The sequence below is a fragment of the Mustelus asterias genome, chromosome 8 (genome assembly GCF_964213995.1).
Source record: "Mustelus asterias chromosome 8, sMusAst1.hap1.1, whole genome shotgun sequence".
NCBI classification, from domain to species: domain Eukaryota; kingdom Metazoa; phylum Chordata; class Chondrichthyes; order Carcharhiniformes; family Triakidae; genus Mustelus; species Mustelus asterias.
In genome coordinates this window covers 8,089,862-8,112,427 of record NC_135808.1, presented here as the reverse complement: position 1 = coordinate 8,112,427, position 22,566 = coordinate 8,089,862, and the positions used below count along the sequence as shown (strand labels likewise).

Sequence of the window (22,566 nt, the reverse complement as noted above, 5' to 3'; positions counted from 1 at the left end):
GAGAAGGTGGTGTGAGCTGCCTCCTTGAATCGCTGCAGTCCATGTGGTGTAGGTACACCCACAGTGCTGTTAGGGGGGTAGTTCCAGGATTCTGACCCAGCGACAGTGAAGGAACGGCCGATATATTTCCAAGTCAGTGACTTGGAGGGGAACCTCCAGGTGGGTGGTGTTCCCATGTATCTGCTGCCCTCGTCCTTCTAGATGGTAGCATTAACCTTGTGTTAATATAGCTGCTCCCACCACCCTCGGCCTATCCAAAAGCACTTTACAGCCAATGAAATAGTCTTTTAGAAGGTGGTGAACGTTAGACCTCTACCTCGCGAACTTGACACAGGAAGCCAGTCAGTCCCCCTCCAATATCTCTCTCTCTCTCCCACTGCCCAGTTCAGAGGGACTGTCTTCACCTAGACAATTACAGGTAGGGCACGGTGGCGCAGTGGTTAACACTGCTGCCTCACAGCGCCAGGGACCCAAGTTCGATTCCCGGCTTGGGTCACTATCTGTGTGGAGTTTGCACATTCTCCCCGTGTCTGCGTGGGTTTCCTCCGGGTGTGAAAGATGTGAGTTAGGTGGATTGGCTATGCTAAATTGCCCCTTAGTGTCCCAAAGATGTGCAGGTTAGAGGGATCAGCGGGGTAAAATACGTGGGGTTATGGGGATCGGGTCTGGGTAGGATGCTCTTTCAGAGAGCCAGTGCAGACTCGATGGGCTGAATAGCCTGTTTCTACACTGTATGGATTCTACAGACAGGCTGTTCATGGGCTCCATTATCCGATGGTATCGTCTCTGAGGTCTATCAGCATTCCTGCGAGTGCAGGGGCAGCATTTCTGTGCAGGAGATAAGGCAGATAAAGGAGAGAACAGCATGTTCTCTGGCAGCACTGAGTCGCCACCCGCCTGTCTTTCAATCTCATTGATCCATCAGCGCTCCCACAGCAGCGGCCTGTCACAGCACGCCTGTCTGTGGGAAGCATCACTCTCCAATTAATCATCCGGGATGCCAGACAAGATCATCAGACCATAAGACATAGGAGCAGAATTAGGCCACTTGGCCCATCGAGTCTGCTCTGCTATTCAATCATGGCTGATATTTTTTTCATCCCCATTCTCCTGCCTTTTCCCCATAACCCCTGACCCCCTTGTTAATCAAGAACCTACCTATCTCCGTCTTAAAGACACTCAATGACTTGGCCTCCATAGCCTTCTGCAGCAGAGTTCCCAGATTCACCACTCTCTGGCTGAAGAAATTCCTCCTCATCTCTGTTTTAAAGGATCGTCCCTCTGGTTCTAGCTTTTCCTACAAGTGGAAACATTCCCTCCACGTCTACTCTATCAAGGCCTCGCAGTATCCTGTAAGTTTCAATAAGATTCCCCTCCTCATCCTTCTAAACTCCGAGTAGACTCAGAGTCCTCAACCGTTCCTCATGCGACAAGCTCTTCATTCCAATCCCGGAATCCCGGAGCAGATTTCCCTTCGCTTGTTCTGTGTCTTGGACTGCCTTCGAGAGCACTGATTGCGTTTCCCCCCACCCCCAGGGACACACCCCAGCGAACCTCCCTTGATACCCTCCAGTTCCTCATCAATGCTAAACACCGCAGATGCTGGAAATCTGATATAAACATGGAAAATGCTGGAAAAATCTCCGAAGATTCACATGGACTTGAAACATTGGGGGCGATTTTCCCATCCCGCTGCATGGCTATTGCAGTGGGCCGGGAGATTCGAGCAGAGGTAGTTACATGGGTTTTCCATTGAGCATCATGGTCTCCGTGTGTTTCCAACAGCCAGATTTCCAGTGCCATCAGCTCCACGCTATAAATTGACACAGAGCTGCACAAATTAGGCAAAGTCAAACTTAAATATATTTTAAATATCATTAGTGGGCCCAGGACTGAAGTCTCCGAGTCCGCTAGCCTCTCTCTCCCATCTCACCAGGAGTATTTTGCTCCAGCGGGGTTTCCCCAGCAGGGACCCGGAGCACACGGGTCACTGTCTGTGTGGAGTTGGCACATTCTCCCCGTGTCTGCGTGGGTTTCTTTCAGGTGCTCCGGTTTCCTCCCACAGTCCGAAAGATGTGCAGGTTAGGTGGATTGGCCGTGCTAAATTGTCCCTCAACGTCCCAAGATGTGTAGGTTAGGTGGATTGGCTATGCTAAATGTGCAGGATTCTGGGGGGGAGGGGGCGTAAAATGTTTGGAGACTCAGTGCAGAGTCAATGGGCCAAATAGCACTGTAGGGATTCTATGGATTCTTTTGTGGGAGTTGGCTCAGGGCAGGGATTTAACCATCAGCAACACCTCTTTCGGGCGCTGCCAGGTACATTCTCAGCTTCGATTATCAATTTCCAACTTCCAGTCTCGGCAAGGTCACATGACAGAATGAAGGACTTGTTACAGGAGAGGGTCACCACCTTACCCTCCTCACCTAGAAGAATCATAGAATCCCTACAGTGCAGAACAAGGCTATTCGACCCATCGAGCCTATACCGACAATCTCACCCAGTTCTTATCGCCCGTAACACTGCTAGTCCCCCGACACTAAGGGTCAATTTAGCATGGCCAATCCACCTAACGCATGTGCACACACACACTTGAAGTTCTTGTTCAAATAAACTTCAACACAAAATGCTCCCAGACTCAGTGTGGAAGCTACTTACGCAATCAGCATTGGGATCAGTACCAATTTATTTTTGGTCAGATTATAATGTGTGCATGCATGTGTGTGTGTATTATTGTCTGTGTGTGTGAGAGTGAGTGAGAAAACCTTTGCTGGCTGACACAAGAGAGAACAATAGCATTCAGTCAATGGATACGCATTTCCAGGAAGGTGTCTCAGTGAGCTTGGATTGGACAGAGCTTGTCCTGCTGAAGCCCAGAGGCCGCACGGGCGGCTGTTTGACTAGTTTCTGCAGCTCCAACCATCGAGAATCAGGTCCACATTCTGAGGCCTCGGTTCAAACGTCCTGCTCCATCCCTCCCCACTCAACCCTGAATTTTATTAAAACATCAATCGCGTGACATGTAAAACGTAGCTGAGTGTTTGCGTCTGCACTGGGTCACAGCCACATTCTCGGTCTACGATGCAGCCACCCCCAACACAGGACAAAGGCGACTCATTCGCCAGTTTCCGGGTCAGCCAGTGTCCGCTGTCACGACAAAACAGAGAATTAAACCGTGTTCCAACCTCTGTGAAAATGGAGGAAGTGGCAACTAGGGGTTTCCACCCCCAGAATTAGCATTGTTCAGGAGCTGGTGAAAATACCTGATAGCTCTTCTGTACAGCACTGGCCACCCTATTATAGAAAGGACATTACTAAACTAGAAAGAGTGCAGAAAAGATTTACTGGGATGCTACCGGGATTTGATGGTTTCAATTATAAGGAGAGGCTGGAATAGACGGGGACTTTTTTCTCTGGAGCGTAGGAGGCTGAGGTGTGATCTTATAGAGGTCTATAAAATAATGAGGGGCACAGACCAGATAGATAGTATCTTTTCCCAAAGGTAGGGGAGTCTAAAACTAAAGGGCATAGGTTTAAGGTGAGAGGGGAGAGATACAAAAGGATCCAGAGGGGCAATTTTTCACACAGAGGGCGGTGAGTGTCTGGAACGAGCTGCCAGAGGTAGTAGTAGAGGCGGGTACAATTTTGTCTTTTAAAAAGCATTTAGATAGTTACATGGGTAAGATGGGTATACAGGGATACGGGCCAATGCAAGCAATTGGGACTGGCTTAGGGGTTAAAGAAGAGGGGCAGCATGGACAAGTTGGGCCGAAGGGCCTGTTTCCCTGTGGCATTGCTCATTTGACTAACAGGCTGAAATCTAACACTGAACGTGGAGCAACTCCTTTCAATTTTAAAACAAATTAAAGCTACAGGGAACGGAATGGGACCGAGTTGCTTGGGTAGAGTGCCGGCATGGAGGGGCTGAATGGCCACTTTACTTGCTCCAACCACTGCATGATTCTACAATGCTTCATCAGGCGCCCCTTTTGTTCCTGTCTCTGGGAGGTGGCATTGCGGATTGTGCCGTTTGCCTGCATCAAACCAGACAATGAACTTCAGTGAGCCTGGGGGGGCGGGTCCACGCAGACAAAACTACAGGCCCACGCAGACAAAACTACAGGCCCACGTCCCACTGGGGTGAGGGGGCGGCGGAATTAAATGGGGCAGGAGGGAAAGAATGGAGGGAATGCAGGTCTACTGTACGGATGCCCGAGTGACTTTTTCTGTAGCCGTGAATTAAGTTGTGCCGTGCAGATGCTTTGGGAGGTAGTTCTGTTGCATTTCTTTCCACCAATTTGGTGCTAGAGAGAGAGCGAGAGAGAGTCAGAACGAGCAAGAGTGAGTGAGCAAAGAGGGTGAGTGAGAAGAAGAATGCAAGTGAAAGAGGAGGGAGTGAGGGCGAGGAGGGAGGGAGGGCAAGGAGGGAGGGAGATGAAGGAGCGAGAAAGAGCGAGAGGGGGAGCGAGAAAGAGCATGTAGTAAAGGGTTAGAAAAATCTCACTTTCCTTCCTCAGAAGAAGAGGGAGCACGAGCTCACCCAGGTTATCAAGCTTGACAGCCGCAATGAGCTGCAATTCTTTATTCAAGAGTGAGAACAAACAACAAAAGAAAGTGCAGCACCCGGAGCCCAGTGACGGGAGGAGAATAATTAAAGAGAGTGGACAATGACTGGCTGCTCGACCGGGGCTGCACAACATCTGAACCTTCTGCGTCGTCCCTGCTTACAATTCGCTCAAACGTCCCAGCGGAGGGGGGAGGGGAGGGGGGGGGTTGCCGGGGCACTAGGAGTGCTCCTCGAAGGCCGTGTGTGTGTTCGGAAACCGCTGTGCGTTGTATTCCGGGTCTTCCCTTATCCTCTTCTGGATATCCGACTGGATCTGGAGGGAAGAGGGAATAATTAGACTCTCAGATTGACTTCAAGGATTCACGCCTGCCTCTCACCCAACGCCTCCAGGTTCCCAGAATCAGGACAGTGTAGTGTGGCTTTCTCAGGAGGTTAAGGAAATTTGGCATGTCCGCTACGACTCTCACCAACTTTTATAGATGCACCACAGAAAGTATTCTTTCTGGTTGTCTCACAGCTTGGTATGGCTCCTGCTCTGCCAAGACCTCAAGAAACTACAAAGTGTCGTGAACGAAGCCCAGTCCCATAAAGCAAACCAGCCTCCCATCCATTGACTCTGTCTACACTTCCCACTGCCTCGGCAAAGCAGCCAACATAATTAAGGACCCCACGTACCCCGGACATTCTCTCTTCCACCTTCTTCCATTGGGAAAAAGATACAAAAGTCTGAGGTCACGTACCAACCGACTCAAGAACAGCTGCTTCCCTGCTGCAGTCAGACTTTTGAATGGACTTCCCTTATATTAAGCTGATCTTTCTCTAGAATCATAGACTCCTACAGTCCAGAAGGAGGCCATTTGGCCCATCGAGTCTGCACCGACCACAATCCCACCCAGGCCCTATCCCCATAACCCCACACATTTACCCTGCTAATCCCCCTGACACTAAGGGTCAATTTAGCACGGCCAATCAACCTAACCCGCACATCTTTGGACTGTAGGAGGAAACCAGAGCACCCGGAGGAAACCCACGCCGACACAGGGAGAATGTGCAAACTCCGCGCAGTCAGTGCCCCAAACCGGGAATTGAACCCGGGTCCCGCTGTGAGGTAGCAGTGCTAACCACTGTGCCACCGTGCCATCACAGGCTTAGGTTTCTGCTGGGATTTGAACCTAACATCTCCTGTTTAGTCGACAGGCACTTTAACCAATTAACCCACAAACTCTACTCCTTAGCTGTGAGTGTAACACTATATTTTGCACTCTCTCCTTTCCTTCTCCCCTATAGACTCTATGAACAGTGTGTTTTGTTTGTTTAGCAAGCAAGAAACAATAGTTTTCGCTGCATCCCAGTACGTGACAATAATAAATCGATTCAAAGTTATTTGGTCCATCGAGTCTGCACCAGCCATTTCAGGAATCAATTCAACTTGTCCCTCTTGCCCTTCGCTCTGCTCCAACGAGAGCCTCAAGGCTTAGTCCAAACATGTTTTCATTCACATTTAACAACATGGGCCACATTAAAGTTCTCAGCAGCAACCAAGCTGTCTAACTGTGCACCTTCTCCTGCCTGGGGTACTGGGACTTTGTAACATTAACAGGTCCACTTAAGTCCCAGTTTTAAAACTTGCGTTAAGACCTTCCTGTGACCTCGATCCTCCTGAACTCCTCCACAGCTGGTCACAGACTCAGACGATGAGACAGGCTGGGCATTTTCGAAGGACGGGGGGTAGAGAGGTTTAAGTAGGGAATTCCGAAGCGTAGGGCCTGGACAGCTGAAGATACGGCCGCCAATAATGAAGCAATTAAAATCAGGGTTGCGCAAGAGGCCACGCTCCCGATATCCGGGGAGATTGCCTCCATAGCAAGTCTCTCAGACACAGGAGACAAATAAAATTACAGCACAGGAACAGGGTTCTTCGGCCCTCCAGGTCTGCACCAACCATGCTGCCCATCTGAACTAAAACCCTCCACACTTCCAGGGACCGTATCCCTCCATTCCCATCCTATTCATGTATTTGTCCAGACGCCCCTTAAAACTCACTATCGTATCTGCTTCCACTACCTCCCCCGGCAACGAGTTCCAGGCACCCACCACCCTCTGTGTAAAAAAACTTGCCTCATACATCTCCTTTAAACCTTGCCCCTCGCACCTTAAACCTGTGCCCCCCCCGAGTAATTGACTCTTCCACCCTGGGAAAAAGCTTCTGACTATCCACTCTGTCCATGCCCCTCATGATCTTGTAGACTTCTATCAGATTGCCCCTCAACCTCTGTAGTTCCAGAGAGAACAAACCAAGTTTCTTCAACCTCTCCTTATAGCTAATGCCCTCATGCCAGGCAACATCCTGGGAAATCTTTTCTGTAGTCTCTCCAAAGCCTCCACATCCTTCTGGTAGTGCGTTGACCAGAATTGAACACTATATTCCAAGTGCGGCCTAACTAAGGTTCTATAAAGCTGCAACATGACTTGCCAATTTTTAAACTCAATGTCTGGACGGATAAAGACAAGCATGCCGTATGCCTCATTGACTACCTTCTCCACCTGTGTTGCCACTTTCAGTGACCTGTACACCCAGAACCCTCTGCCTATCCATATTCTTTAGGATTCTGCCATTCGCTGTATATTTCCCATCCATATTAGACCTTCCAAAATGCATCATGTCACATTTGTCCGGCGTCTTGACATGTCAAAAGAAAAGTCATTGAATCATAGAGTCCCACAGTGCAGGAAGAGGCCATTCGGCCCATCAAGTCTGCACTGACTACAATCCCACCCAGGCCCTACCCCATAACCGCATGTATTTACCCTAGCTAGTCCCCCTGACAGTAAGTGGCAATTTAGCATGGCCAATCCACCTAACCCGCACATCTTTGGACTGTGGGAGGAAACCAGAGCACCCGGAGGAAACCCACGCAGACACAGGGAGAACATGCAAACTGCGCACAGACAGTGACCCGAGCTGGGAACTGAACCCGAGTCCCTGGCACTGTGAGGCAGCAGTGCTAACCTCTGTGCCACCCCCCATTGGTTGAGGAAGAAAGATTTCTCACCCACAAACCTTCAAATACCCGAACAGGCGCCGGAGTGTGGTGACTAGGGGATTTTCAAAGTAACTTCATTGCGGTGTTAATATAAGCCTACTGTGGCACGAATAAATAATTTTAAAATCCTCTACTCAATTGGCACTGCCCAGCTTCCCCCCCCTCTGTGCATACCACCATGAAAAGTAAGATTGCTTGCAGTTTCCCTGTCATTTTTTTAAACCATAGAATGCTCCTTTCCCCCGATTCCCCGACAGTCAATGACCCCCCCACCCGCTTTGCTAGGGTTCCTCTCAGCCATATCACTGAAAGCTCTCAGTTGAGTTGACCACTCATTCAAAACCTGTCACATTTCTGACTTCTTCTGCTGAAAGTTCATTGACTTGAAACATTGACTCTGCTTCCTCTCTGTTGACAACACGAGACCTGCTAAGTACTTCCAGCATGTTCTGCTTTTAACATCAGCCACAATCTAATTCAGAGTGCAGAAAAGGACCTTTGGCCCATCGAGTCTGCACCAACAATATCTACCACGGAAGGCGTACTAACCCCATTATCCTGCACTTGTCCCATACCTTTGAATGTTATGATATTTCAAGTGCTCATCCAAATATTTTTTTAAAGGTTGTAAGTTTCCGGGCTCCATTACCTTCCCAGGCAGCGCATTCCTGATTCCCATCACCCTCAGTGATTTTTCTTTCTCCAATCCCCCCTGAATCTCCTGCCTCTTATCCTAAAACCCTGCCCCCTCGTGATTGACCCCTCAACCAAGGGGAATAGCCGCTCCCTACTCTTTACCAGGATGTTGCCTGGTATGGAGGGGAGATCCTATGAGGAGAGGCTGAGGGATTTGGGATTGTTTTCGCTGGAAAGGCGGCGGCTAAGAGGGGATCTTATTGAAACATATAAGATGATTAGAGGTTTAGATAGGGTGGATAGTGATAGCCTTTTTCCTCTGATGGAGAAATCCAGCACGAGGGGGCATGGCTTTAAATTGAGGGGGGGTAGTTATAGAACCGATGTCAGGGGTAGGTTCTTTACCCAGAGGGTGGTGAGGGATTGGAATGCCCTGCCAGCATCAGTAGTAAATGCGCCTAGTTTGGGGGCGTTTAAGAGATCCGTAGATAGGTTCATGGACGAAAAGAAATTGGTTTAGGTTGGAGGGTCACAGTTTTTTTTTAACTGGTCGGTGCAACATCGTGGGCCGAAGGGCCTGTTCTGCGCTGTAATGTTCTATGTTCTATGTTCTACTCACCTATCCATACCCCTCATAATCTTATACATCTCAATCATGTCCACCCTCAGCCTTCTCTACTCTAAAGAAAACAATCCAAGCCTAGCCAGTCTCTCCTTCTCGCTCAAATGCTCCATCCCAGGAAATATCCTGATGAACCTCCTCTGTACCTCCTCTAGTGCAATCACATCCTTACTCGCAGCATGTTTTACCCAATCCATCACGCAAACCAGTCTCCCATCCATTGACTCTGTCCACACTTCCTGCTGCCCCGGCAAAGCAGCCAGCATAATTAAGGATCCCACGCACCTCAGAAATTCTCTCTTCCACTGTCTTCCGTTGGGAAAAAGATACAAAAGTCTGAGGTCACGTACCAACCGACTCAAGAGCAGCTTCTTCCCTGCTGTCATCAGACTTTTAAATGGACCTACCTCGCATTAAGTTGATCTTTCTCTAAACCCTAGCTATGGCTGTAACACTACATTCTGCACTCTCTCCTTTCCTTCTCTATGAACGGTATGCTTTGTCTGTATAGCGCACAAGGAACAATAATTTTCACTAATACATGTGACAATAATAAATCAAATCAAAGTCTTACCTGTTGTCTGTAGGCTTCTTGTGCCTCTGCTTTCTCCAGGTCTCTGGTCAGACTCTCTGCGCTGGTGACTGGTTTGACGCCTGCGGCCTTCGCGGCTTTCCCCACTGCTTCCGCCAGCGAGAGTTGTGGGCCTTCGCCCTGCATCGTCTGCAACGGACGGAAGAAAATTTCAGCGCCGAGGTGACACCCGTTTCGAATCGAGCAGCGATTGTGAGGGGCCCTTGTGTATGCATAGCCCGGTTTGATTCAGTCTACGCAAAGACTTCATTTTAAGATATTTCTGCCAAAGCACAGTTACATTTAAACTCTAGATTGTAGGGATTAACTAACTCTGCTAAGCTGAACAATTGTAGCTAACTTGATTATGTGTAGAATCAGAAGGCATGATGTGTTAGCTAAAGATTGGCTGCATTCCTGAAGGGTACACAATGCAGGCAAACAAGTTTCCCATAACAGCAACTGCGAGGATTGTTTGCCCAGACGGAGACAGCAATGCAAAAAACACTTCCAATAACAAGATAAGGGTTAAAATATATTTTGATTTTAGAGTGAGAGAGTTCAGTTCAGTTCTTAGATTCCACTCGTTTTAGTACACAAATGTTTTGTAGAGGGCGTGGACAAGAAGCCAGACTCCAAGTTCGCTTTTTTGCTTCCGCCATGTTAATACTTTGAGTTCTTTTCAATGGAGGGAAACCATTTTAAAACTCGTGCCAGTGCTGCCCTCTCGTCTCTTCAAACGAATGAACAGACCCAACAGACTGCCGGGAGGCGAGCTTGCTGCCGTCACCTCTCACACTGCCACATTACTGTAACCTTGTCTTTAAGCTTTCTGATGATCCTTTCATCAGTATGTGGTTAGCACTGTTAGGGTAAATGGATTGGCTTATGGAGATAGGGCCTGGGTGGGATTGTTGTCAGTACAAACTCAATGGACCGAATGGCCTCCTTCTGCACTGTAGGATTCTATGATTCATGCAATGATGGAAGGGAAGGTTGTGCCCAAGGAGGTGGTTCCAATTCAGCCACTTAGGGTGGAGCAGGACATCATGCTGTAGAAAGCCCTGATTCTAGGTTAGATGTTAGAAGCTGGTTCTTTTCCTGACTGCCTGGCAGCTTGTGGGGTGGGCAATTGCTTCAGGCAAGAGCTGGAGGGAGTCAGGAATCACCTTGTACAATGGTGAGGCAGTGGCACAGTGGTAATGGACCCTTATCTGGAGACCAGGGTACTGCTCTGGGGACCCGGGTTCAAATCCCACCATGGAAGATGGTGAAATTTGAATTTAATAAACACCTGGAATTAAAAGTCTAACAATGACCACATTGTCGATTGTCATAAAAACCTATCTGGTTCCCCCAGGGAAGGAAATCTGTCATCCCTACCTGGTCACGGTGGCACAGTGATTAGCACTGCTGCCTCACAGTGCCAGGAGCCCGGGTTCGATTCCCAGCTTGGGTCACTGTCTGTGTGGAGTTTGCACATTCTCCGTGTCCGCGTGGGTTTCCTCCGGGTGCTCCGGTTTCCTCCCACAGTCTGAAAGACGTGCTGGTTAGGGTGCATTGGCCATGCTAAATTCTCCCTCAGTGTACCTGAACAGGCGCCAGAGTGTGTCGACGAGGGGATTTTCACAGTAACTTCATTGCAATGTTAATGTAAGGCTACTTGTGACACTAATAAATAAAGTTAAACTGGTCTGGTCTACGTGACTCCAGAGCCACAGCAATGTGGTTGACTCTTAAGTGCCCTCAGGGATGGGTAATAAATGCTGACCCAGCCGGCATTTATATCCCATGAACGAATAAAAAAAGAGGAACCACTGCATAAGGCTGACGAGCTCCTGAAGCACTTTAATCATTTCACGGGATCTGGAGAGAGATTTCTTAACTTGCTTTCTTCCCAAATTTGGCCCCAGTTTTAAAAACTCTCTCAGGAGGGTCAGGTGCCATTTCAGAGTGTCATGTGGAATATCCCCATTGAGCAGACTCGATGGGCCGAATGGCCTAATTCTGCTCCTATATCAGGAGCAGAGTCGATGGGCCGAATGGCCTAATTCTGCTCCTATATCAGGAGCAGAGTCGATGGGCCGAATGGCCTAATTCTGCTCCTATATCAGGAGCACAGTCGATGGGCCGAATGGCCTAATTGTGCTCCTATATCATATGGTTTTATGTTTTAACATGAACGAACTGTGAGCTGCTCTGTCAATGTTCTTACCCGCCCAAAACAACCCCCCCTCCCACCATCACCTATACCCAAACAACAAGCACCAGCATCACAGCAACAGTGGAACACAGAGGGAGCGTGATGGGGAACAATAAATGCTGTGGGGCCATCATCAACTCTGTCAGGTCAAGGGCAGACTGAGAGAAACTATTTCCCCTGCAGCAGAGAGTCCAGAAACAGGCAGACGCAACCTTCAAATCGACAGCTCGAAAGCCAGGCAGATTAGATGGGAGTTCAGATACAAATCAGCTTGATCTGAGCGAGCGGGGGAACACTGAGTGTCGAGTCCTGTTCCTGTGACACTTTCTTGTCAGATTTAGCTACTCCAGATTCCAACCACAGGCATTGCGGGTTTTTTTTTTAAAAGAATTACTGGCAAAGGTCAAGTGGCGAATATTTTTTTAAAAAAACATACAGATGACAGCAGAGTTAGCAAAGAAACACACAGTACACTCCGCCCCGCCAAACTGGCCCTGGCCTTGCTGCAATGTTACAGGGGGAAACCGGTTTGTATGCAAATTTCCATATTGACTCAGGCAGTTCCAATAATGACAAACGCTGATGTTAAGGTGACCGCTTGATTTCATTTATTATTGTCACGTGTATTAGTATACAGTGAAGAGTATTGTTTCTTGCGCGCTATACAAAGCATACCGTTCATAGAGAAGGAAAGGAGAGGGTACAGAATGTAGTGTTACAGTCATAGCTCGGGTGTAGAGAAAGATCAACTTAATGCAAGGTAGGTCCATTCAAAAGTCCGACGGCAGCAGGGAAGAAGCTGTTCTTGAGTCCGCTGGTACATGGCCTCAGACTTTTTCCCAACGGAAGGTGGGAGAGAGAATGTCCGGGGTGCGTGGGGTCCTTGATTATGCTGGCTGCTTTTCCGAGGCAGCTGTGACAATAATAAATTAAATCAAATCAAAGAACAGCTTTTCCCCTGCTGCCATCAGACTTTTGAATGGACCTACCATATAATAAGTTGATCTTTCTCTACACCCTCGCTATGACTGTGACACTCTCTCCTTTCCTTCTCTATGAACGGTATGCGTTGTATAGCAGGCAAGAAACAATACTTTTCACTGTATACTAATACATGTTGCAATAATAAATCAAATCCACCATGGTAGTCTTGTCCATAGTGCCATACTGCACAGGAGGCCCTTCTGTCCATCCCGGCTGTGCCAGCTCTTTCAAAGAATGACACAATCAGTCCTATTCCCCTGCTCTTGCCCTATATCCCTGAAAATGTTACCTCTTGAAGTCTGCATCCGATCCCCTCTTTCAATGACTACAGCTTCCACCAGCCTTGCAGAAAGTGCAAATATTTCTTCTCTCCTGCCTTCTTTGAAGGAACATTGCCTTCAATCTGCGCTTACCCACCCTCCTGCCAGTTGTAATCATTTCCCCCAATTGACTGGGTCGGAACATTAACTCCTTATCTGAGGAAGGACGTTCTTGCTATAGAGGGAGTGCAACAAAGGTTTACCAGGCTGATTCCTGGGATGGCGGGTCTGCCATATGAGGAGAGATCAAGTCGGTTAGGACTGTATTCATTGGAGTTTAGAAGAGTGAGAGGGGATCTCATAGAAACTTATGAAATTCTAACAGGGTTAGGCAGTGTGGATTCAGAAAGAATGCGCCCAATGGTGAGGTGAGTCCAGAACTCGGGGGTCATAGTTTGAGGATAATTTCCTCAATTCTCAGACCTTTTTGGACTGAGGCAAGGTGAAATTTCTTCACCCAGAAAGTGGTGAATGTGTGGAATTATTATTTTTTATTCATTCATGGGACATGTGCGTCGCTAGCTGGCCAGCATTTATTGTCCATCCCCAGGTGCCCATGGCCAGTTGAGAGTCAACCACATTGCTGTGGCTCTGGGTTCACACGTAGGCCAGACCAGGTAAGGATGGCAGATTTCCTTCCCTAAAGGACATTAGTCAACTCCCAGGTGGGTTCATCCGACAATCAACAATGAACATAGAACAGTACAGCACAGAACAGGCCCTTCGGCCCATGATGTTGTGCCGAGCTTTATCTGAAACCAAGATCAAGCTATCCCACTCCCTATCATCCTGGTGTGCTCCATGTGCCTATCCAATAACCGCTTAAATGTTCCTAAAGTGTCTGACTCCACTATCACTGCAGACAATCCATTTCACACCCCAACCACTCTCTGCGTAAAGAACCTACCTCTGATATCCTTCCTATATCTCCCTCCATGAACCCTATAGTTATGCCCCCTTGTAATAGCTCCATCCACCCGAGGAAATAGTCTTTGAACGTTCACTCTATCTATCCCCCTCATCATTTTATAAACCTCTATTAAGTCTCTCCTCAGCCTCCTCCGCTCCAGAGAGAACAGCCCGAGCTCCCTCAACCTTTCCTCATAAGACCTACCCTCCAAACCAGGCAGCATCCTGGTAAATCTCCTCTGCACTCTTTCCAGCGCTTCCACATCCTTCTTATAGTGAGGTGACCAGAACTGCACACAATATTCCAAATGTGGTCTCACCAAGGTCCTGTACAGTTGCAGCATAACCCCACAGCTCTTAAACTCCAACCCCCTGTTAATAAAAGCTAACACACTATAGGCCTTCTTCACAGCTCTATCCACTTGAGTGGCAACCTTTAGAGATCTGTGGATATGGACCCCAAGATCTCTCTGTTCCTCCACAGTCTGGTTTCATGGTCCATGAAAATGGTTTCATGGTCATCAATAGATCCTTAATTCCAGATAACTTTTATTGAATTCAAATTCCACCAACGACCATGGCGGGATTCGAACCCGGGTCCCCAGAAAATTAGCTGGGTTTTAATAGTCTAGTGATAATACCACTAGGCCATCACCTCCCCAATTCACTACCACAGAACGTAGTTGAGGCCAAAACATTGTGTGATTTCAAGAAGAAACTAGATATAGCTCTTGGGACTAAAGGGTTCAAGGGATATGGGGGGGGAAGGGGGGGGGGGGGGGGGGGAATCAGGATATTGAATTTGACGATCAGCCATGATCATAATGAATGGCAGAGCAGGCTCGAAGGGCTGAATGGCCAATCCTGCTTCTAGTTTCTATGCTTCAAACTCCATATTGAGAATAATCCCAGCTTTTCCACAATCTCTCATAGGCCTTTGATAAATAAGACCATAAGACCATAAGACATAGGAGCGGAAGTAAGGCCATTCGGCCCATCGAGTCCACTCCACCATTCAATCATGGTTGATTTCAACTCCATTTACCCGCTCTCTCCCCATAGCCCTTAATTCCTCGAGAAATCAAGAATTTATCAATTTCTGTCTTGAAGACGCTCAACGTCTCGGCCTCCACAGCCCTCTGTGGCAATGAATTCCACAGACCCACCACTCTCTGGCTGAAGAAATTTCTCCTCATCTCTGTTCTAAAGTGACTCCCTTTTATTCTAAGGCTGTGCCCCCGCGTCCTAGTCTCCCCTGTTAATGGAAACAACTTCCCTACGTCCATCCTATCTAAGCCGTTCATTATCTTGTAAGTTTCTATCAGATCTCCCCTCAACCTCCTAAACTCCAATGAATATAATCCCACGATCCTCAGACGTTCATCGTATGTCAGGCCTACCATTCCTGGGATCATCCGTGTGAATCTCCGCTGGACCCGCTCCAGTGCCAGTATGTCCTTCCTGAGGTGTGGGGCCCAAAATTGCTCACAGTACTCCAAATGGGGCCTAACCAGTGCTTTATAAAGCCTCAGAAGTACATCCCTGCTTTTGTATTCCAAGCCTCTTGAGATAAATGACAACATTACATTTGCTTTCTTAATTACGGACTCAACCTGCAAGTTTACCTTTAGAGAATCCTGGACTAAAGCTTCTTTGCACTCTCCCCAAAGACTTGCCATTTACCTGAGGTCTAATAGCCAGGTTTAGTCACAATATCCAGGCTGAGGCCTATCCAGTGACATGTAAAAGGGTCAGCAAAGTTCCCATTGATTTTTTTTAAAGCATTATCAACCTGACACCAATCGTTCAGTTACATTTAACAAATTACTGAAGAAGCGGTGAGTTCTGCTCAACCTGGTCCTGGAAACATTGATTAAAGTCAGTGACATATGAATACGATCAGAGATGAGGTTTGGTACCTTTCGACGTTTAGCTGGCATGCCACTGAGGTAGGCATCACTGAGTGGCGGCTGTGGTTTCATCTTCCTCTGGGTCTGGATGTCCTGTCGGATGACGGGTACCCACTCCTGAACAGAAAGCAATCAAGTATTTCACACACAAGAACATTCAGCCCACTGTCCCACCCAGTTCCAGACCCACCGTCCCACCCAGTTCCAGACCCACCGTCCCACCCAGTTCCAGACCCACCGTCCCACCCAGTCCCAGACCCACCGTCCGACCCAGTCCCAGACCCACCGTCCCACCCAGTCCCAGACCCACCGTCCGACCCAGTCCCAGACCCACCGTCCCACCCAGTTCCAGACCCACCGTCCCACCCAGACCCAGACCCACCGTCCCACCCAGTCCCAGACCCACCGTCCCACCCAGTCCCAGACCCACCGTCCCACCCAGTCCCAGACCCACCGCCCCACCCAGTCCAAGACCCACCGTCCCACCCAGTCCCAGACCCACCGCCCCACCCAGACCCAGACCCACCGTCCCACCCAGTCCAAAACCCACCGTCCCACCCAGTCCCAGACCCACCGTCCCACCCAGACTCAGACCCACCGTCCCACCCAGACCCACCGTCCCACCCAGTCCCAGACCCACCCAGTCCCAGACCCACCGTCCCACCCAGTCCCAGACCCACCGTCCCACCCAGACTCAGACCCACCGTCCCACCCAGACTCAGACCCACCGTCCCACCCAGTCCCAGACCCACCGTCCCACCCAGTCCCAGACCCACCGTCCCACCCAGTCCCAGACCCACCGTCCCACCCAGTCCCAGACCCACCGTCCCACCCAGTCCCAGACCCACCGTCCCACCCAGTCCCAGACCCACCGTCCCACCCAGTCCCAGACCCACCGTCCCACCCAGTCCCAGACCCACCGTCCCACCCAGTCCAAGACCCACCGTCCCACCCAGTCCAAGACCCACCGTCCCACCCAGTCCAAGACCCACCGTCCCACCCAGTCCCAGACCCACCAAATCACCAGTCTCAGAGGGGGAAAGGACAGTGTCTGACCCACTGCCCCACCCAGTTCCAGAGGGGGAAAGGACAGTGTCTGACCCACTGCCCCACCCAGTCCCAAAGGGGGAAAGGACAGTGTCTGACCCACTGCCCCACCCAGTTCCAGAGGGGGAAAGGACAGTGTCTGACCCACTGCCCCAACCAGTTCCAGAGGGGGAAAGGACAGTGTCTGACCCACTGTCCCAATGCCTGTTGACCTACACAACCTGTAAGTTAACACCGCTCAGGGGAAGTTTTTTTTTACAAGCGAGGGCGACTTGCTAGAAAACAGAAGGATGAGCAGATGGGGAAGGGCAGCACGGTGGCACAGTGGTTAGCACTGCTGCCTCACAGCGCCAGGGTCCCAGGTTCGATTCGCAGCATGGGGTCACTGTCTGTGTGGAGTTTGCACGTTCTCCCCGTGTCTGCGTGGGTTTCCTCCGGGTGCTCCGATTTCCTTCTACAGTCCGAAAGACGTGCTGGTCAGTGTGCATTGGCCATGCTAAATTCTCCCTCAGTGTACCCAAACAGGCACTGGAGTGTGGCAACTAGGGGATTTTCAAAGTAACTTCATTGCAGTGTTAATGTAAGCCTACTTGTGACACTAATAAATAAACTTTAAAAACTTTGATTGGGGAGATATAAAGGGGAGGGGGGGTTAAAACTAGAGGTCACAACCAGAAAATGGTCACTAATAAATGTAGCAGGGAATTCAGGAAAAGCTATCATCCAGAATGTGGCGATAGTGTAGAATTTGATTCCTCCGAGAGTGGTTAAGGTTAGCGGTGTAAATACATTGAAGGGGCAGTGAGGTAAACAGGAAGGAGGAAGGGACGGAAGGGTATGCTGATCGAGTTAGATAGGGTTGCGTTGGGGGTGGGAGCCATAACCACTGAAGCCGAGTGGCGTGGTTCTGCGTCGTATACCCCGTGTAACTTACTGGCGGCACGGCAGCCACCCACGGCTCTGCCTCCGAGCCTTCTCTCTGCGCGGCATCGGCGCCGATGGATACCGTGGGCTCGGTCGACATCACCTCCTCCGCGGTGGTGGCGGGAGCAGGGGACGCAGTCGAGTCTTTCCTCTGTCGGCCAAAGAGAGAGAGAAAGAGAATGCCCTAAATCAGCACGTCAGGTTAGAGAGAGAACCGACAACTACATAAGCTCATAATTAAAACAAGGGGCACAGACATGACTCCAGATGTGAGGGAAGAAAATTACAGGCCCTTTCCCGAGATCCCAATCCCCGGGCAAGTCTCTCTGAGCACAGGTTAAGTGGTGAGGAATGTGGCTGCAACTGCAGCAGAATTTCAGGATGAATAATAGACTCCCATCTCAATGCACAGAAGGCAGTTAGCTAGCAGCTAGGGTCCCAATGCTGACGCTTCAGAGCTGTCACTTACAGCACAGGAGATGGCCATTCAGCCCATTGATCTCATGTTCGCTCTCTGAGGATAAGATGCAAGACTGGGCAGAGAAGTGGCAGATGGACTTCAACCCAGATAAATGTGTGGTGGTTCATTTTGGCAGGTCAAATAGGATGAAAGAATATAATATTAAGGGTAAGATGCTTGGCAGTGTGGAAGATCAGAAGGATCTTGGGAGTCCGGGTTCATAGGACGCTCAAAGCAGCGTCGCAGGTAGAGGCTGTGGTTAAGAAGGCGTATGGAATACTGGCCTTCATCAATAGAGGAATTGAGTTTAGAAATCGGGAGATAATGCTGCAGCTGTATAGGACCCTGGTCAGACCCCACCTGGAGTACTGTGCCCAGTTCTGGTCGCCTCATTACAGAGAGGATGTGGAAGCCATAGAAAGGGTGCAGAGGAGATTTACAAGGATGTTGCCTGGATTGGGTGGCATGCCTTATGAGGATAGGTTGAGAGAGCTAGGTCTTTTCTCCTTGGAGAGGTGACCTGATAGAGGTGTGTAAGATGTTGAGAGGTATTGATAGAGTGGATTCGCAGAGGCTTTTACCCAGGGCTGAAATGGTTGCCACAAGAGGTCACAGGTTTAGGGTGCTGGGGAGTAGGTACAGAGGAGATGTTAGGGGCAAGTTTTTCACTTAGAGGGTGGTGGGTGCGTGGAATTGGCTGCCGGTAGTGGTGGTGGAGGCGGATTCGATAGGGTCTTGTAAGAGACTTTTGGATACGTTCATGGAAGTTAGTAAGATAGAGGGTTATAGGTAAGCCTCGTAGGTAGGGACATGTTCGGCGCAACTTGTAGGCCGAAGGGCCTGTTTGTGCTGTAGCTTTTCTATGTTCTATGAGGAGCAATCCAATCAGTCTCACACCCCTGCCTGATCCCTGCGGCCCTTGCAAGTTGATTTCTTTCAAATACCTATCTAATTTTCTTTCAAAATCACCGATTATTCCCACTTCCACCACCCTCTTAGCAACGTTTTGGCGGCATGGTGGTACAGTGGTTAGCACTGCTGCCTCACAGTGCCAGGGACCGGGGTTCAATGCCAGCCTCGGGTCACTGTCTGTGTGGAGTTTGCAGATTCTCCCCATGTCTGCTTGGGTTTCCTCCGGGTGCTCCAGTTTCCTCCCACAGTCCAAAGATAGAATCATTGAGGTTTGCAGCATGGAAACAGGCCCTTCGGCCCAAGTTGTCCATACCGACCTTTTTTTTTAAAATCCCTAAGCTAATCCCAATTGCCCGCATTTGCCCCATATCTCTCTATACCCATCGTACCCATGTAACTATCTAAATGCTTTTTAAAAGATAAAATTGTACCTGCCTCTACTACTACCTCTGGCAGTTTGTTCCAGACACTCACCACCCTCTGTGTGAACAAATTGCCCCTCTGGATACTTCTATATCTCTCCCCTCACACCTTAAACCTATACCCTCTAGTTTTAGACTCCCCTACCTTTGGGAAAAGATATTGTCTATCTACCTTGTCTATGCCCCTCATTATTTTATAGACCTCTATAAGATCACCCCTCAGGCTCCTACGCTCCAGAGAAAAAAGTCCCAGTCTATCCAGCCTCTCCTTATAACTCAATCCATCAAGTCCCGGTAGCATCCTATGTGCGGGTTAGGTTGATTGGCCATGCTAAATTGCTCCTTAGTGTCGGGGCACTAGCTTGGCCAGGCCGGAAAGACTGGTATTTAAAACGACAAAAGCAAAACACTGCGGATGCTGGGATCTGAAACAAAAACAGAAAATGCCGGAAAATCTCAGCAGGTCTGACAGCACCTGTGGAGAGAGCCAACGTTTCGGGTTTGAGCGACCCTTCCAATGATGCTGGAAGCGACGATTGTGACCTCTTGGCCAATGCATGTAAACCAATCATGTTGACTTCCCAGTTCGATCTCCCGTTACCTGCGGTACTTCCTGCATTGCTGCTTCAGACTCTGCTGGATGTTCCTCCATGCGTTCCTCAGGCACGTCCTGTATTGAAGAGAGAACCGTCAATGCAGTAGGTCAGAGAACATCGACAGCGCGCATTTCTACAGCACCTTTAATATGGCGACACTTCACGGGAGAGTTATTCACTAAAGCCTGACACCAAGCCACATGAGGAGGTATTAGGCCAAGTGACCCATAAAGGTTTGGGCAAAGAAGTGAAGTCTCTCCGAGGAGGAGAGAGTAGGAGGGAGATGAAGTGGTTTAGAGAGGGAAATCCACTCTGTAGGATTCAAGCTGTGGAAGGCACAGGCAGCAATAGTGGAGCGATGGAAAGCAGGGGCAGGCCAGAATTCTAGGAGCGCAGAAATCTCAAGAGGGCAGCGGGAGGTTACAGAGATCGGGAGGGGATAAGGCCATGGGGAATTATAAAATGAGAATCGCTCTGCTTCACAAATACTCACGAAGAGAAGGAAGGACAGACCGGTACTTATGATAGAATCCCTACAGTGCAGGAGGCAGTCATTCGGCCCATCGAGTCTGCACCGACCACAATCCCACCCAGGCCCTATCCCAACAACCCCATGCATTTACCCTAGCTGGTCCCCCTGACGCTAAGGGGCAATTTAGCATGGCCAATCCACCTAACCCGCACATCTTTGGAGTGTGGGAGGAAACCCACTCAGACACAGGGAGAATGTGCAAACTCCACACGGACAGTGACCCAAGCCGGGAATCGGACCCGAGTCCCTGGCACCGTGAGGCAGCAATGCTAACCACTGTGCCATCGTGCTGCCCCAACTTGAAGGGTTAACTTGTCAGCTGCCCCCAGGAAGGCGATGGTTTACGACAGAGTCAAAGTCTTAGCATTTGCATCAGAAAGGCTGCCTCAGATCATGCTTTTAATACTGCCAGCAGGGCGGCACGGTGGCACAGTGGGTTGGCACAGTGGGTTAGCACTGCTGCCTCACAGCACCACCCTCACAGAGCTTTAGTGAGACCTCACCTTTAGTGAGGTCTCACTAAAGCTCTGTACAAACGTAGGAAAACTTGCCTATTTTTGTACTCAATTCCACTTGCAATAAGATCCCGCTGTTCCACAGCGCTGGCGTTTGCGGGATCAAGGCTGCTGTCTATTCTACTTTACAACAATGACTACACGTCAAAAATAAACTACTGACTCTAAGCACAATTTGGGGAGCCCCAGGGTGTGATATAAACATGCAAGTTCATTCCTGCAACAGTTTGGGAATAAAGCGCATCCCCAGGAACCTCGTGCTGGGGCACGTGGGCACGTCTTGCCTCTCACCTGGCTGGTTACCTGCTGTGCCTCTGGCTCCTGCCGCTGTGGCTCCCTCCTCCTGACGTACTGCAGAATCTGCTCCTCTGTCACAGGCATGTGTTCCATGATCACCTGCAGCCTCATCGCCATCATGGTGGTCAGCCAGTTCACCAGCGAGGGGTTAACGTCCACCGACATACGCCGCTGAGGTACAGGCCAGGCGGGTGAACGAAAGCAAGAAAGGAGGAGATATTAGAACACTGCGTTAGCAGCGCAAACATTTTATCAGCACGGAGCTGCCTCTCATAGAATCTACAGTGCCGAAGGAGGCCATTTGGCCCATTGAGTCTGTGCCGACCACAATCCCACCCAGGTCCTATTCCCATAACCCCACATATTTATTCTCCTAATTCCCCCTGACACTAGAGTCAATTTATCATGGTCAATCAACCTAACCTGCATATCTTTGGAGTGTGGGAGGAAACCGGAGCACCCGGTGGAAATCCACGCAGACACGGGGAGAAAGTGCAGACTCCCCACAGACAGTGACCCGAGGCGGGAGTCGAACCCAGGACTCTGGTGCTGTGAGGCGGCAGTGCTAACCACTGTGCCACCGTGCCTCTGGGGACTATGAGCGAATTGCAATCAGGAGCAGCACACTCCAAAGATGTGCGGGTTAGGTGGATTGGCCATGCTAAATTGCCCCTTAGTGTCAGGGGGATTAGCAGGGTAAATGCATGGGGTTATGTGGTAGGGCCTAGATGGGATTGTGGTCAGTGCAGACTCGATGGGCCAAATGGCCTTCTTCTGCACTGTAGGGATTCTATGATAATCACTTGTCCCCTGGACTCAACCTGCAAATCTTTCCAACACCCGCAAAGGCGGTAAGAGTGGGAGAGACTTGGGGTCAGCCACGCTTGTGAGGAGTGGTACCTCTCAGGCTATCAGTCTCTGGTGATGGATTAGCGACCTGCTCCAGGAGGGCGGCACAGTGGGTTAACACTGCTGCCTCACTGCACCAGGGACTCGGGTTCGATTCCCGGCTTGGGTCACTGTCTGTGCGGAGTCTGCGCATTCTCCCCGTGTCTGTGTGGGTTTCCTCGGGGTGCTCTGGTTTCCTCCCACAGTCC

At 49.7% G+C, this 22,566-nt stretch overlaps 1 protein-coding gene across 8 annotated transcripts in view; it reads right to left on the bottom strand.

The window, feature by feature from the left end:
• Nucleotides 1-4,538: 4,538 nt before the first annotated feature.
• The window catches only part of LOC144496826 (large proline-rich protein bag6-like), a 126,668-nt gene continuing 108,640 nt past the window's right edge, over nucleotides 4,539-22,566 (bottom strand). For 5 of the 8 annotated variants that reach the window (XM_078217382.1, XM_078217381.1, XM_078217380.1 and 2 more), the window contains 6 exons: nucleotides 21,464-21,640; nucleotides 20,131-20,199; nucleotides 17,746-17,886; nucleotides 15,774-15,881; nucleotides 9,442-9,588; nucleotides 4,539-4,878 (listed from right to left, as the gene is read on the bottom strand). In XM_078217382.1, coding sequence (XP_078073508.1) covers nucleotides 4,783-4,878; nucleotides 9,442-9,588; nucleotides 15,774-15,881; nucleotides 17,746-17,886; nucleotides 20,131-20,199; nucleotides 21,464-21,640 — 738 coding nt within the window. In that variant the 3' untranslated portion in view covers nucleotides 4,539-4,782. The remainder of the gene's footprint in view (nucleotides 4,879-9,441; nucleotides 9,589-15,773; nucleotides 15,882-17,745; nucleotides 17,887-20,130; nucleotides 20,200-21,463; nucleotides 21,641-22,566) is intronic. The other 3 variants (XM_078217383.1, XM_078217384.1, XM_078217386.1) reach the window with 1 other exon arrangement.